The sequence below is a fragment of the Mytilus edulis genome, chromosome 4 (assembly GCF_963676685.1).
Source record: "Mytilus edulis chromosome 4, xbMytEdul2.2, whole genome shotgun sequence".
NCBI lineage: Eukaryota > Metazoa > Mollusca > Bivalvia > Mytilida > Mytilidae > Mytilus > Mytilus edulis.
In genome coordinates, this window is record NC_092347.1 from 17,317,506 (window position 1) to 17,334,668 (window position 17,163).

General features: G+C 31.7%; 2 protein-coding genes across 2 annotated transcripts in view; both read left to right on the plus strand.

Moving 5' to 3' along the window:
* Nucleotides 1-17,163, plus strand: part of LOC139521744 (coiled-coil domain-containing protein 172-like) — a 388,671-nt gene that overhangs the window by 260,584 nt on the left and 110,924 nt on the right. The gene's annotated exons all lie outside the window — the stretch shown is intronic.
* On the plus strand, nt 132-17,005 carry LOC139521735 (uncharacterized). The gene is made up of 8 exons (XM_071315300.1): nt 132-154; nt 4,526-5,286; nt 6,339-7,022; nt 8,658-9,392; nt 10,438-10,485; nt 12,115-12,165; nt 15,176-15,271; nt 16,664-17,005. The coding sequence occupies exons 2-8, from the start codon at nt 4,542-4,544 to the stop codon at nt 16,900-16,902; spliced, it is 2,598 nt and encodes an 865-aa protein (XP_071171401.1). The 5' UTR covers nt 132-154; nt 4,526-4,541; the 3' UTR covers nt 16,903-17,005.

Here is a 17,163-nt window from a genome sequence, read left to right on the forward strand (position 1 = left end):
TGACGCTAAAATTCTTCTTCTTGTCGCTTCTTGGCGCTTCTTGTTTCTAATTAGTGAGACCCGGAAAAAGGGTTGATTTAACTAACTACCACCAAGCGACATAAAATAGCCTTGTATCGTTTTAGATATGTCGGCTTCCCACACTTTACTTTCAGTAATAAAATAGCAGGCTAAAATTTTAGATTATTCTTCTGATTTCATGTTTCACAGCAAAAGAAAGTCGTTATATTCCCATGTTTAACAGTACTTTGAGTGCTCTGGTCATGAAGAATCAAAGAGTTGTCTTTCTTTTCTAATCACAAACATGGTTCTCGGCTCCTCATCGTTCTACAAAATATGATATTTTAAGACAAAAACAACATGAAAGACTAATTGATAGTCGTGTTTTATATTTCAAGTGTAATTATACAAGAGTAAGTGCGAATTTAGGTACTTTATTTCGAGATTCAGATAAATTTAGTAGATTTTGGTTATTCAAGATTGATTATTGAGGGTTTGGATGATTAAAGAATAATGCCCTTAAAAAATGAAGATTAGAGAATAACGGGCAAAAAAAATGAAGATTAGAGAAAAAAGGGGTTAAATTTATGAAGATTAAAGAAAAAAGCGGTTTGAAGATTATAGAGAAAAAAGGGGTGAAAATTAAATGTTTACAGTATTACAGTATAACAGACCCCCCCCCCCCCCCCCCCCCCCCCCCATCCAGACCCTCATTATTCAGTCCGAAAATAAATGTATCGGGTCAGTTCGTATCCTAATACATTGGCCCCTCCAGGTCAGATCATTCCTAATTTTATTTCAATACCGGTTGACTTATTTAAATATTTGTATATGTCCATAAAAAATTTGACGGACTTATTATGGTTTTCAAACATGCGGCATCCGTCTGTTTGTTGTCTGTCCGTCATAAATCTGTTGCAACATCACTTGAGAATGACTTATCCAAACTTCATGAAACTTCACATAGATGTTTCTTATGATGTTCATCTGACTATACTTTTTGGTGAAAATAAGTTTAAACTTTTTGAGTTACAGGACTCCATAATAGATGTATTTACACTTGTATGCAAATTTGTCCGCCATTACGTAGAATCACACAGGTTCCCGTAAACTTTGACATAACAATTCAAAAATTTTTACGTCACAATAAAAAAGAGATTGTTTCTTGACGTCAAAAGGTTATTCGGAGGCGATCTAAGGTCATTTGTAGACAAAATTCAGCTAAATACCAAAAGTGTAAATATGTTTTTTAAAACAGGGGTGGTTTTTTTCAGGCAGTGTCTGCACGTACCCACATGCGGATATGCATATACCCAAATTGGCATTTGTAGGCTAAGCGTACCCGTAACTGATTTTATAATAAATTGTCTTATGATTGGGAATGAAGAGTGAAAGATACACGAAATTATAAATGCATGTAAAAAGAATAAAATTAATTTATACTGAATTTGAATAAATATGTGTTAAAAAAACGAGAGTGTACCTTTGATTTAAAGCAGTGTAAGGGAGGTAATCCAAACATATTGAAAGTAAAATGTTGTGTATGTTTGGATATACCTCCCTTACACTACTTGTTTGTTAATTATGTATAAAGAAATGTTGTATTGTCTTGAGATAATTAGCTGTCAATTTATTTTCATAAGTTGTAGGCAATTTTTAGCTCACCTGGCCCAAAGGGCCAAGTGGGCTTTTCTCACCACTTTTCATCCGTTTTCATTAACTTTTACTAAAATCTTCTCCTCTGAAACTACTTGTCCAAATTAAGCAAAATTGGCCACAATCATCATTGGGGTATCTAGTTATAAAAATTTGTCTGGTGACCTGTCCAACCAACCAAGATAGCCGCCATGGCTCAAAATAAAGAACCTGTTGTTGGGTTGCTGCCCCTAAATTGGTAATTTTAAGGAATTTTTTTGTTGTTATTATCTTGAATATTATTATAAATAGAGGTAAACTGTGGACAGCAATAATGTTCAGCAAAGTAAGATCTACAAATAAGTCAACATGATCAAAATGGTCAATTGACCCCTTCAGGAGTTATTGCCCTTTACAGTCAATTTTTTACAATTTTTTACAATTTTTGTTATCTTTCAAAAAAATCTTCTCCTCTGAAACTACTTAGGCAAATTTAACCAAACTTGACTAGAATCATCATAGGGTATGTAGTTTAAAAAATGTGTCTATTGACCGGACCAACCAACCAAGATGGTCGCCATGGCTAAAAATAGAACATAAGGTATAAAATATAGATTTTGGCTTATATAACTCTGAAACCAAAGCATTTAGAGCAATCTGATATGAGTTGAAATTGTTTATCAAGTCAAGATCTATCTGCCCTGAAATGTCAGATGAATCAGATAACCGGTTGTTGGGTTCTACCCCATAATTGGTAATTTTAAGGAAATTTTACCGTTTTTGGTTATTATCTTAAATATTATTATAGATCCAGATAAACTGTAAACAGCAATAATGTTCAGCAAAGTAAGATCGTCAAATAAGTCAAATGACCAAAATAATCAGATGACCCCTTCAGGAGTTATTGCCCTTTATAGTCAATTTTACCAATTTTCCTTAAATTTTTGTAATCTTATACAAAGATCTTCTCCTCTGAAACTACTAAGACAAAATGTAACCAAACTTGTCCACAATCATCATAAGAGTATCTATTTAAAAATGTGTGTGGTGACGCTGCCCGCGAACCAAGATGGCAAAAATGTTCATCAGATTTAGATATATCTGCCCTGAAATTTTCAGACAAATCCAACAATCAGTTGTTGGGTTGCTGTCCCTGAGTTAGAAATTTTATGGAAATTTGGCAGTTTTTAGCTATTATCTTAGATATTATTATAGTATCTAATGATACTATAAATTATGATTTTAAACCTTATTTTAAATGATTTCCAAAGCATCAGTAAATACAAGTGAGCGACACCAGCTCTTTAGAGCCTCTAGTTTTCTCATTACAGATTTCTGAAATTAAAAAGAAAATTTCACCTATAGATCATTTTTTTGCAAAAAAAGGGTGTGGTAAAAGATTTTTTTTGGGGGGAGGGGGTTCAATACACAACAGCTTAGTGTATTGCACAAAAGCAAACAAGAGTGCACACGCTGAAATGTCTCGCCTTCTATACTAATCATTGATATTATGTTGATAGTCCTAAGTATAAAGCTAAGCTTTATTACAACTGTCACATAAACTTAACATTAACCAAGATAACTAAACAAAGACCAATGAACCTTGAAAAAGAGGTCTAGGTCAGATGAACCATGCCAGGCAGACAGGTACAGCTAACAATGCTTCTATACAACATATATAGTTGACACATTACTTATAGTTTGAGAAAAATAGACCAAAACACAAAAACTTAACACTGTGCAATGAACCCTGAAAATGAGGTCACGGTTTAATAAAACCTGCTCGACTGACATAAAGATCATAAAATATTTCCATACACCAAATATAGTTGACCTATGGCATATAGCATTAGATAAAAAGACCAAAACTCAAAAACTTAACTTTGACCACTGAACCATGAAAATGAGGTCAAGGTCACATGACATCTGCCCGCTAGACATGTACACTTAACAATCATTCCATACAACAAATATAGTAGACCTATTGCATATGGTATGAGAAAAACAGACCAAAACACAAAAATTTAACTATAACCACTGAACCATGAAAATGAGGTCAAGGCCAGATGACACCTACCAGTTGGACATGTACACCTTACAGTCCTTCCATACACCGAATATACTAGCCCTATTGCTTATAGTATCTGAGATATGGACTTGACCACCAAAACTTAACCTTGTTCACTGATCCATGAAATGAGGTCGAGGTCAAGTGAAAACTGTCTGACAGACACGAGGACCTTGCAAGGTACGCACACATCAAATATAGTTATCCTATTACTTATAATAAGAGAGAATTCAACATTACAAAAAATTTGAACTTTTTTTTCAAGTGGTCACTGAACCATGAAAATGAGGTCAAGGACATTGGACATGTGACTGACGAAAACTTCGTAACATGAAGCATCTATATACAAAGTATGAAGCATCCAGGTCTTCCACCTTCTAAAATATAAAGCTTTTAAGAAGTGAGCTAACGCCGCCGCTGTAGCCGCCGCCGCCGCCGGATCACTATCCCTATGTCGAGCTTTCTGCAACAAAAGTTGCAGGCTCGACAAAAACTAATACAAATTCAAATCATATAACCAATTCTAAGTTCTTTGACTACAGTTATTCTGTGTCAGAAACCTATTATGTGTCAAATATTTAATTACGATCCAAATTCAGACCTGTATCAAGCACTAATATTGTGTCGATTTTTGCCTCAACTGTTCAGGGTTGGACTTCTGCAGTCGTATCAATCTGCACTCAGCGAAGCATTTTGTTTTTTTATATTTACATCTAAAAATGATTTACTATTGATTTTCAATTTTCATGCAAGAACTAATTCTTACTGGTAAGAGATTATGAAATCTTTCATTCATATTGCACTTGTTTTTATTACTTTAAGGTTAAACATACCCAGGATGGCCGTTTCTTCCAAAGACCATCAGCCTGCCTTGCCTGTGACAGCCCCCACATTAACAGACTCCATTGTAACTTATTCTCTATCTAATATTCACCCATTATCAAATGGATGTCTGAAGAATGGATTTTTGGAAACAGAAGAAATTGTGAAGTTGTTGACATCTTTTGTGTATGCTGACGCTCTAGACAACATACCTGGAGGAATCAAAAACAATGTTTATTTTATAGTTAAGAATGATGACAATGTTGAAAGGCAAAAAAAGGGAGACCATAGTGAATTTCCTGATGATTGTGGAGTGTACAATTCGAATAGAGGAAAAGACCCAAAAACTTACTTCATTGTCAACCCAGAAGGCACACTTCAAGCGGTATATAAAAGGGGGGATCAATTCTGCTCAGAGAAGAGAATCAAAGGAAAATTAGTATATTTACCACTGCAAACACAACCCTCTTTGGATATTCTGATTGAACTGAACAGAAAGTATTCAACGTTAAGCAATGATTCGTCATATTTGAGACATGTGTCATGGCTAGGAGGACATGAAAATCATATTGCTGTAGTAGAATATTTTAAAGGTTATACAGAATCTATTCAAACAGGTGCCAATGTTACAGATGAGATCACAGATATAGTTCATGATACTCATTTGAATGTCAAAAGGAAACTTGAACATGATGAATGGAGTGGGCCCAGCTGTAAAAAACAAGCACATAACAAGAAGCTTAATGAAAACAACAGTCAGGGTAACTATTTCAAAAGGCAAACAAGTATTATTGTGAACCAAGAAATTCTGAACTAAACAATTTAAAAAAATACAAAAATGCCATTATTTTAAAGATATATGGTTGATGTCTTTTAAATACTCATATTTAGATTACCTGGCTCAATTACACCATAGCAAACTATTGCAATCCATGAATAAGATCTACAAATTAATAAAAAACTTTTAATCAATTGGAAAAATGTTGGAGTTTGTAAATCAGTGTCGAACAATTATTCTAAAGAGTGTTCTGTCCTTTTTAGAATAATTGTCCGATACTGATTCAAATGAATAGTCCTTGACCAATTTTAATTTGATTTCATTAAAGGTCTTGAATACTTGTGTTTTTTTTTATATAAGCTGAAACTGACCAAGTATCATTGTGTATTTTTATTTGGATTTTGGACCCATGGAAGTTTTCAATTTGGTCCAGCAATATAGCCTTTTTGTGCTCATGCAACGTAAACATCAATCAATCAATCAATTTGGTCCAAAATTAAACTTTTTTGTTTGATTTCAACAAAAATAATATCAATTGGGTTCTTTGATATGCCAAATCTAAGGATGTATTTAGATTTTGGATTTTTTACCCCATTATCAAATTGTTCTACATTATGGTCCAAAGGGTCGAAAATAAAAAAAAAAAATAAAATGAATTCTTGTGGTTCTTTGATATGCTGAATCTAACCTTGTATTTAGATTTTGAATATTGGATCATTATAACAAATATCCAATTTCAAATTCTTAAGATGGAAGACTGTACATTTATCTTGTGTCAGAAACCTATGCTGTGTCAAATTTAAATTCGGAGCTGTTTTAAGCTTGAATGTCCCGCCATTAAAACCAACTGTTCAGAGTTGAATCCAGTTCAACCTCTGCAGTACTTAGCATTAAGCTGCACCCTGCAGAGATATTTTAGCTTTTTTTTTAAATATTGAACCAAACTGACTGTGAAGTATTATTTATAGTTATAGAACTTTTCTAAGAAAAAGTTTTTAATTCTTTTGATTACTTATATTTTGACCTTTTATTTAGATGATTTGGCTGAAAATAGAACATTGTCCTCTAATAACTACTTCTTGTCAACTGGATGTCTGAAGAAAGGGTTTATGGAGGCAGAAGAAATTGTGAAGCGGCTGACATCTTGTTTGTATGAAAAAGCCTACAATGATATTCCAAATGGAGTTAAAAATGACGTTTATTTTGTGGTAAAGAATGATGCAAATGTAGAAAGACGTAAAAAGGGAGTCAATAGTAAATTTCCTGACGACTGTAAAGGATATAGTCACTCAGATTCATCAACCTCCAAAAATTACTTTGTTACAAACCCAGAAGGCAAGCTTAGGTTGGTATGCAAAAGGGGTGAACAATTTTGCTATATAAAGAGAGTCAAAGGGAAAAAATTATTCTATCCACTTGAAACCCAGCCATCTTCAGAAAATATAATTGAACTGTATAGATACTATACCACGTCGAAGAAGGATTCCATATTCAAGAGACGTGTTTCATGGTTGGGAGAAAATGAAAATCATCTTGCCATAGTAGAATATTCTGGGATATTTTCTGGACTAAAGCAACATAGTAATTGTAAAGATACAGACTCTATTCAAACACTTGCTAATGTTACATCTGAGATGCCAGATATGCTTCAAGATACTACAAGTTCCAGCATAACAAAACATATATATGACATGAAGCACAATGGCAGCAAAAGTTGGGGTAACTTTCTATTCACTTATCTGTTTCTAAAGGTTTTTTTTTTTTAATTTTTAATAAAATCAAACCATATTTTTTCAGTTTCCTCTTGAAACAAACTACATTTGACTGAGACTATTTATAGTAGTCTCAGATTTTGTTAAGAATTTTTTTTTTTTTTTTTTTTTAAAGTCATAAGAAACGAGTGACCGGTGAAAAAATAATGTTCTTCCAATTCTTGAACCAATGCATACAAACATCATAAACTTAGTCTTCTGTGCACGAATTTAACATTTTTTCGTGTAAACTTCGTATAATCGTCAAATTTTTTCAATCGGTCAGTTTTATTGTGAAAATATGGCAGGTAATTAAAGTTTTTGTTTTGAAGCCGAAGTTTAACAATTGTCACCTGTTTGTCAACAATCCACAAAAAATCAACAAAAAAGCATGGAAATTGAGCACGTGTTAAACATGTAAATTCAGATAATAGTTTATTTTAAGGACATCCATGCGTATTGCGATCACCGTATTTTTACGATATGGTTCACACTGAGGTCACTTTGCATACGGAAAATATGTCGGGTGGAATTGCTTCCTGGAAGGAAACAATTAAGATAAAGTAAACTTCTTCTAAATATGAATAAATTAAAGAATTTTCTTCAGAAAAAAGTATATGTACATAAGTTTTATAATGAAAACTATCCATTGAGTTATAAAAAAACATATACATTATTTTTTTTAATTTGAGGTTTCTTATGACTTTAAAGGAACAACCATTATAGTATTTTCCCCAAAAAAAATTAATGAAAAAAAATATTCTGGTCAACCAGACATAGATTTATACCTGATGAAAATTTCAAAATACTATCTGGTCTACATGTATATATGGTAATTTGAAAGTCAATATTTCATTAAAGTAAGCTTATTTTTAACATATTATTTTGAAAAATCCTACATGTATTAAAATGAATGAATCAATTCATTTAAAAAAAACCATGTCCCCTACAAAAGATAAATGGTTGGTGACTTTTACTAGATAATTGTATTTAATGTTATTTAAGCAATGACTGTAATATTTTTTCTGTCTTAGAAGAAATAACATAAAATATGTTTTGCACAATGATCGATAACCTGTAGCGGGTTATTTAAAGTGTGCACCACTTTTTTATGTTATTTCTAATAGACAGAAAACATATTACGGTCATTTCTTATAATTTAATTCTAATTCATTTTAAACAGAGTAGATCTGCGTTGATGACGTGACAGTCACATGACAAAATTATGTCTATGAGCTGATAAACAAAACTATGTCAGCCAATCAGAAGATGCGTTACATCCAAAATTAAATTATATATGAATGTAAATATATAGACAAGTTTGGAAATTATGCACTTTCCAGTAAATTTCCTATTTCTCAATGCTGTAAACGAATGACTGTATTCATACATTTTCAAGGGTATCAATTTTCATGGATTGAAGAAAAATTTTTTATTTCATGGCTCTGCTAATTTCTGCAGACAAAGCCTATAGAAAATTTGAAATCATGGTTAACCTGTGCCCACGAAACACACAAAAGTTAGTATCCAACAAATAATAATGAATTCACGTACAGTATTGAATAGACATATATGATAACTTACCTTATTATTCCTTATGAAGATGGTTCTGCTGAAATGAGGACTTTGACCCTTAATATCCACTCCTTGTCAAATGGATGTCTCAACCAAGGGTTTTTGGACACAGAAGAAGTTATCAAGAAGCTGACATCTTTTTTGTATGAAAAAGCCCATGACTGTATTCCAGATGGAATTAAAAATGATGTTTATTTTGTGGTAAAAAATGATGAAAATGTAAAAAGACGTAAAAATGGTGCCATTAGTAATTTTTCTGATGACTGTGGTGTATACAATTATATCAAGGGATCAACTGCGAAAAGTCACTTTGTTACTAACCCAGAAGGCAGGCTTAAGATGATATATAAAAAAGGGGATCAGTTCTGCTATACAAAGCAAGTGAAAGACAAAAAAATATTCTATCCACTGGATACTCAACCATTGTCAGACAATATTATTGAACTTATTAGACATTATAGCACATTGAAGAAGGATTCAACGTACAAGAGACGTGTGTCATGGTTGGGAGAACATAAAAATCATCTTGCCTTAGTAGAGTATTCTGGAACATTTCCTGGGTTGATGCCACATGGGAATTCTAAAAAAGATAAAGTATATGTTCGAACTCCTGCCAAAGTAATGTCAGAGATGTCCGATCTGCTACATCAAGATAAACCTTTGGATGTTTACAACAAACTGACAATGAAACATAATGAATTGAGTGGAACAATCAGTAAAAGACAAATACATGACAAGAAACACAGAGACAAAAAGAGGAAATGTAAGATTTATTTAATAACTCAAACATAATGTAATTCAACTAAAAACTATATCTGTGATTTTATGTATTTTGATTACTTCAAATTTATCTTTCAGAAATAAGAAGATGTTAATCAGGTATTTTTGCTAATGAGATAACAATCCTCCAGAAACCACATGATATGGATGAAAGCAACTATATGTCAATGCATAGCCTTCAACAATGAACAAAATACACAATACAATATAGTAAGAAATAAGAGGCTCATACCTGTCTGATAAAAAATTCTAAACAATTCAAATAATAAAAACAATGACCCAATTTATGTAAAAGATATATAACAGATTGCAACCACTTAATTACATGCTCCTGACTTTGGACAGACACATCAAAATATGGTGGGGTGGTACTTTAGACATGCTTGCAATCTCTTAAATCTCCCCTACCGTAGAACAGTGGTGGAACAGCAGTGCAACTTGAGAACAAATTGTCAAAATCAGTTGGAAAGGGCTTCGCTCTTCAGAAAAAATACCCCCCAAAAATCCAGTCTTATCACAGTGAGAACCGATTGATCAATGACATCATTTACACTGATTGACCTTGGTTGTGCATGTAAACAAAATCACAAAAAAATGTGACATAATAGTTATAAGGTTTCTACAAGTCAGATACATCCAACCTTCAAAAGAAATATTGAAAAGTTCTTTTGTGATTACAAAATCCTTAACTTAATAATATATACTTATTTGAATTAATGCATTATTTTTTTCATATATGGACAAACATTGGTAAAATGACACACATTTAACGTTTATTCTGATATTTAACATACAAATTCTAAAATAAAAATTTATACATGTACATATAAAAGTATAACTCTTCATTTCCATTAATTTATTTACTAATTGCTTGCTAGTGTTTATTTTTCTATGAACAAAAAAGGATTAAGGAAGGAAGGACATGCAGTACTGTTTTGTAAAGAAGTATTTTGTTATTTGACAGTAAGTAATTTGAAGTTTTAGTGTTGATAAAGATAATAACTCTATATACATACATTACATTTTAGTCAAACTGAAGACAAAAAAGAACATACAGGTAGAACAAAGTAGCATAGGTTAGTATAATGATAAACAACTCAACTTACTGTTGCTTAAAACTTTTTAATTGCTAAAAGTATTAACAAAATTCGTTTGTAATAAAATATGAAATAATTTTAATAAAAATCTTCATTCTCCATCTTCTCTGATGTGAGCAGAATCAATTCATGATTCCTACCAGTGACTACATGTACTAGCTTATTTTGATGTATATTCTTTTCTGAAGCTGTAACTACAAACATTTTCACAATCTAAAGAAATAAACCTGGTAAAAAGATAACAGTTTGGTATGATACATGGTGTCTAGATTTATACACAAAAAAGATCCCAGTTTGGTATGATACATGGTGTCTAGATTACACAGTTTGGTATGATACATGGTGTCTAGATTACACAGTTTGGTATGATGCATGGTGTCTAGATTACACAAAAAAAGATCCCAGTTTGGTATGATACAATGTGTCTAGATTACACAAAAAAAGATCCCAGTTTGGTATGATACATGGTGTCTAGATTACACAAAAAAGATCTTAGTTTGGTATGATACATGGTGTCTAGATTACACAAAAAAAGATCCCAGTTTGGTATGATACATGGTGTCTAGATTACACAAAAAAGATCCCAGTTTGGTATGATACATGGTGTCTAGATTACACAAAAAAAGATCACAGTTTGGTATGATACATGGTGTCTAGATTACACAAAAAAGATCACAGTTTGGTATGATACATGGTGTCTAGATTACACAAAAAAGATCCCAGTTTGGTATGATACATGGTGTCTAGATTACACAGTTTGGTATGATACATAGTGTCTAGATTACACAGTTTGGTATGATGCATGGTGTCTAGATTACACAAAAAAGATCCCAGTTTGGTATGATACATGGTGTCTAGATTACACAAAAAAGGTCCCAGTTTGGTATGATACATGGTGTCTAGATTACACAAAAGATCCCAGTTTGGTATGATACATGGTGTCTAGATTACACAAAAAAAGATCCCAGTTTGGTATGATACATGGTGTCTAGATTACACAAAAAAGATCCCAGTTTGGTATGATACATGGTGTCTAGATTACACAGTTTGGTATGATACATAGTGTCTAGATTACACAGTTTGGTATGATACATGGTGTCTAGATTACACAGTTTGGTATGATATATGGTGTCTAGATAACAGTTTGGTATGATACATGCTGTCTAGATTACACAAAAAAAGATCCCAGTTTGGTATGGTACATGGTGTCTAGATTACACAAAAGATCCCAGTTTGGTATGATACAAGGTGTCTATATTACACACAAAAAAACAACAGTATAATATAATCAGGATGAGGAATACAGGTTTTTGGAATGTGAGTTAAATTATGAGCTTCTTGGACAATTAATGTGTATGAATGAGAATTTCTACAAAAATCTTTTACAAACTTATCAATTGTAATATCTGTCTATAATCTGACCAAAAATATGTGTCAGAATAGATTTAAAAAAATCAAGTTATACAAACGTAAGTGATAATTGCAAATGTGGACTTCTGATGTTTTTAATAAAGTGACTTAAATAAATCCTGACCAGCCTAATTACTGGTCCTAACATAAAATATTGTGAAAGGAAGTGTATCTTTAGTATATACTTTTTTATTGTAGACAATCCAGATTTATCTGATGAAGTTCCATCTGCAGTTTTCCATATCTTAGGTTTGTAAAGAATTAAGTACACTAATTCAATCACAAAATATCTTTTGTTTCTAAGGCAACAACCATTTTCTTATCTGGGGGGGGGGGGGGGGGGGGGGGGGCCTGGGATTTTTTTTGAAAAAAATATTTGATGGCCTAGCTGACCGAAAAAAAAATTATATTTTGCACTGAAGCTGAAAAATATTTTATACTGTCACCTGCTTGAAATTTTTTTTTTGCACTGCTGAATTTGAGAATGGTGAATCTAACAACAGACGAGACAGTAAAACAGCAGATTATAAACATCTGTCCAGTATACAGATTAAGCTAAGATTTCTATTTATAGATCTTTATACCTTATCACTTTTTGTATGTTCCTATAATAATGTTTGATCCAGAAATATTTATAAGAATTCCAAATCTCCCGCATATATATGTTACTACTGTAAGACCATACTTAAAACTGCAACTATTGTAAACATGAAATGGTCATTTTATAACAGGAATAGATATGGTATCATAAGCAGTCTTTTAAGATAGCCCTGATTGTGTATGACACAGACTTGTATACCGGTTAGTATTTTCCGTTTGGAATGTCAATTATCATAGTTGGAAACAGTGGATTTTATAAGTTGGAGCTACTCACTATTTGCCATTACATATGGCAATGGTGGCCACTTCAATTGCAGTATTAAAATTTAAGGATACCTGTATGACGGACTCCGAGAATATCATAATGTAGAAAGTGGGCTAAAAAAACCAACTGAGACAACAGCCAATGCCAGGATATAGACAGAGCCATACACTTTACATTTTACATCAATTAAAAAATTAAAATGAATTTTATGTTAATTTTATGGTTTTGTGAAAAAAAAATTGTATTTCTATTCCACGTTATAGGAAAAAAATTTTTGCTTTCCTTCTCATAAGAAAAAAAAAATTTTGTCGGAGGAAGGTTCTGAAAAAAAAATTATGAACACAATAAAAATCCCAGGCCCCCCCCCAGATAAGAAAATGGTTGTTGCCTAAATATGATTGCAAATCATTTAAGTATATATGAAAATAATACAGGTGATAAATTTTCTCCCTGTCTTACTACAATTTCATAGAAAAAGATCTCTGAAGTTTCATTGTTATGTTTAATACGTGATTTTACATTTTCATACATATTTTGTATAATTCTTAAAAACTTTCCAGTAATATTTGTATGAACAAGCTTAAGAAATAATGAGTTACGGTGGACAAAGTCAAATGCTTTTTTCGAAATCGACAAATGCACAGTGCAGCTTTTTCTTTCTGAGAGAGGAGTAATTCAAATAATGCATACAATGCAAATATGTGATCATTTGTTGATTACCCCATGTACGAAATGTGACGCCCGTATATGACACGGAAACCAGACATAAAAATCATACTATATCCCGGCAGCATTGCAGTGTTTACAAAATGCATGTCCAGGCGTCAACCAGGCGTAAACCAGACGTAAACCTTTACTGTTGCTTTTATTTCTCATTGTTTAACTAAAAACTTAAAATATTAACCATTGAAGAAGCTAATATATCAATAAATACATTTTAGACTAACACTGACTTAAATAAGTGTAAGTTTAAATAAGAATTATGACAATTGATTTTTCTTGAAATAAAGGTAACATTTTAACTAAGTTTTTTTTGAAAATTATTGTCTTTTGAACTAAAATATAAATGATAATACTGCAATTTAACTTAAAGTAAAATATTTTAATGTTATTATCCAAGGATAAAGGTTTAGGGATTTCAAAATTTCTGATAGAACATAAAACTTAATAACTTAGTTATACATTTAGTACTCACATAATTATTATTTACCATGTATATCACTTTCCTTTTATTTCACAATTTTCATTAATCAATTTGATTCCATAATTCCAATTTCCAATTCTTCCAAAAAGCACAAAACAAGCTAATTATCCTTGAATATATGAAGCTGCCATAAGTCCAACTCTTGCAAACTAAAACCAAAGAGCCAAATTTTGAAAAAAATCCCATGATCCTTTAAACAAAGCATTATGGGTATTTTTATTAATGCCATACCAACAGTTTAACGCCCGTAAGAAAATTTACGCCTTGCTTATTTCAATTTACGCCAGGTTTACGCCACTTTTTTCTACGCCTGTAAGGACTACAAATTTACGTTTCCTGCTCACTTACGTCTGGATCTAGACACGTAACTACCACTTACGCCTGGTTTACGCCTTATTTCCAGGCGTAATACGCCTTACAATTTCGTATGGGCCAGCTTGGTTTTCATGTTATAATTTATATTCTTCTATAAAAATATTTAATCTATCATTCAAAATGGATGTAAAAAATTTTCCTAAACAAGATAACAATGTAATAAGTCTATAATTTTTAGGATTCATCTTGTCTCCTTTGTTTTTGTATACTGGTATCATGTGACCTATAAGCCATGCTTCAGGCAAAAACCTGAATCAAAAACTAAGTGAAATAATTGAACATAAATATCTATCATACAATCCAAAGAAGAACAAATATATTCGTTAATTATTTGATCTTCTCCTGGTGCTTTATTATTTTTGGCATTTTTTACAGCTTTTTTTATCTCATCTTTAGTAATTTTCCCAAAACTAATACAACTGCATACCAAATATATTTGACTTGCTGCTAGTGGTTCACCGTAAACTAGACTGGCTAATCACAAACTAATACATTGTTGATTCCCTCGTAGCCAATGCCGGAAACAGCATACTTATGTCTCTCTTTTTGACTCTGTCAAGCGAGACAAAATAAATTACAATATAAAATATATTAAGTTTTAAATAAACAAAAGATTTTTTCTGCTAACTGCATATTTTAGACACTGATGAGGTTGCAGGGCATTAAAGGGTGGGTTTTTTTCGTTTATAAGAAAAGTTTTTTTTATTTATTTTTATTTCGTTACTAGGGATTGAATAACTTCATTATAAAAGGTATGTTTGGTTTGGATATGTCTGAAATGATTCATCTATCATTACTTATAATATTTATTGCAGACAATAATTTCCCAGCACAGTTTACCTGTGCTACTTCAAAGAAGACACCTCCAAGATTTGCTAATTTACAAACAGTACAAGCTCCATCTATTTCAGGTAATTAAACAATTGGCAAAGTTACTAGATGATGTTAAAACTCAAGATATGTGGTTCTGGGACAAGTTATACCATATAAATTATTGTTCATCAATTATTGTTGTACAAATAGTGAACATGTCTAGCTTTATATAAAGGAGTTTAGTAATGGTGATACCTTCATGACAAATGATGGTAAAAATTCTTGCCAAATGACGCCAATGGTAATTTTTGGTGCATGATAATGAAATGTACACTCTTTAAGAAGATAAAAAAAACTGACTGATTTTGACGCATCACATTAATTTTTATCAAAATAAGACGCTTACTATAACTATTTGAGACCTCTAACCTCACAGTAAAATTTAACCATTTTGACGCTAACGGTAACCAAAAATTACTGTTTGACGCCTGACGGTAAAGGGCATTACTTCCCTCATAAAGAAAACCGTCTTTACACTTCACTGTAATCATAGAAATCAGATCAATTTAGTTAAAATAGAAACTGCAAATTTAATTCCATTTTCTTCATCATTTAGATGTTTCAGACACCCAAATATTGATACTATTTCAGTCTGCTATCCCAGGATGTTATTTACAAGGTTAAACAGTGGTTTTTTTTATACTCACACTCATGTACTGAATATTTTATAAAGAAAAAAATGGTTATGCCTTGGTAAAATATGTAAAACAAGAATATGTCCATAGTACACGGATGCCCCACTCGCACTATCATTTTACATGTTCAGTGGGCCATGAAATTTGGGTCAATACTTTAATTTGGCATTAAAATGAGAAAGATCATATCATAGGGAAGTAAGGGAACATTTGTACCAAGTTTCAAGTTGATTGGACTTCAACTTCATCAAAAACTACCTTAACCAAAAACTTAAACCAAAACTTTAACCTGAAATTTGCACTATCTTTTTCTTTGTTCAGTGGACTGTGAAATTGGTGTCAATACTTTAATTTGGCATTAAAATAAGAAAGATAAAACATCTTAGAAATGAACAACATATATGGCCTTATTATTGTGGTGCAAAACTTCGAAGGGATAGAATGAACTATATAGCATTATTACTGTGGTGTAAGACTTTGAAGGGATATAGGCCTCAATTATATAGACATAGCTATTGTATGGGGAATCATACATAAATTCAAGTCTGCATAGTCTGCATAGTGTATGCTGCAGTATTTTATTTTCTGTTTGTTTGATTGTTTGTTTTACAATACATCTTTTCTGTTTGACATGGCATTTACTTGCCAGTTTTTTAGAGTAAACATGAAAAAAAATCTATTAAAATATGGCTTTTAAGTAACAAAAATCGACATAGCTTTATCAGAAATATATCTTTGCTCTTGTTTCTCTTTTTTAAAAACTAATGAAAAGGAAACATTTTTTTTATTTTGCAGAGTCAATATTAGAGGTTGAAAAGGAAAAACTTGAAATTGAAAGAGAAAAGCTGGCTTTGGAAAAAGAAAAAATTGCCATAAAAAGAGAAAAACTGCAAATGGATAAAGAAAAGATGAAAATCAAAAAAAGAAACCTTGAATTATTCGAGGAATATGTAACTTTAAAAAAAGTCAAACTAACAAATGCTGTTTCTGAGGCTTGTGAAGTATCTCCAGTAATTGTGACATGTAATTATTAGGAAATATAAAAATCTTTTCTTCTCAAACAACAAGACCAAGATCTAATTGTGTGATATATTTGCATTTATAGGCTCTTTGTTTAATTTATTAAATATGAAAAAACTGTTCACTTTAGACTTCTTTTTGACAATTAACTATATTCTAGATATATGTTTATATCATGTATATTGAAATTTATTCATGATTTTATTTGTTTACAACAAATATCACAAAAACTTAACATTTAAATAAAGTCAAGATCAGATGAACCCTTAATGTAC

What these genes read in the sequence shown, in the direction of transcription:
- LOC139521735 (XM_071315300.1), top strand. Translation starts at nt 4,542, where the DNA reads ATGGCCGTTTCTTCCAAAGACCATCAGCCTGCCTTGCCTGTGACAGCC. An exon ending in CAATGGCAGCAAAAGTTGGG is followed by an intron (nt 7,023 to 8,657) that starts GTAACTTTCTAT and finishes TTCCTTATGAAG; the next exon opens with ATGGTTCTGCTGAAATGAGG. An exon ending in TGCAGTTTTCCATATCTTAG is followed by an intron (nt 12,166 to 15,175) that starts GTTTGTAAAGAA and finishes TATTTATTGCAG; the next exon opens with ACAATAATTTCCCAGCACAG.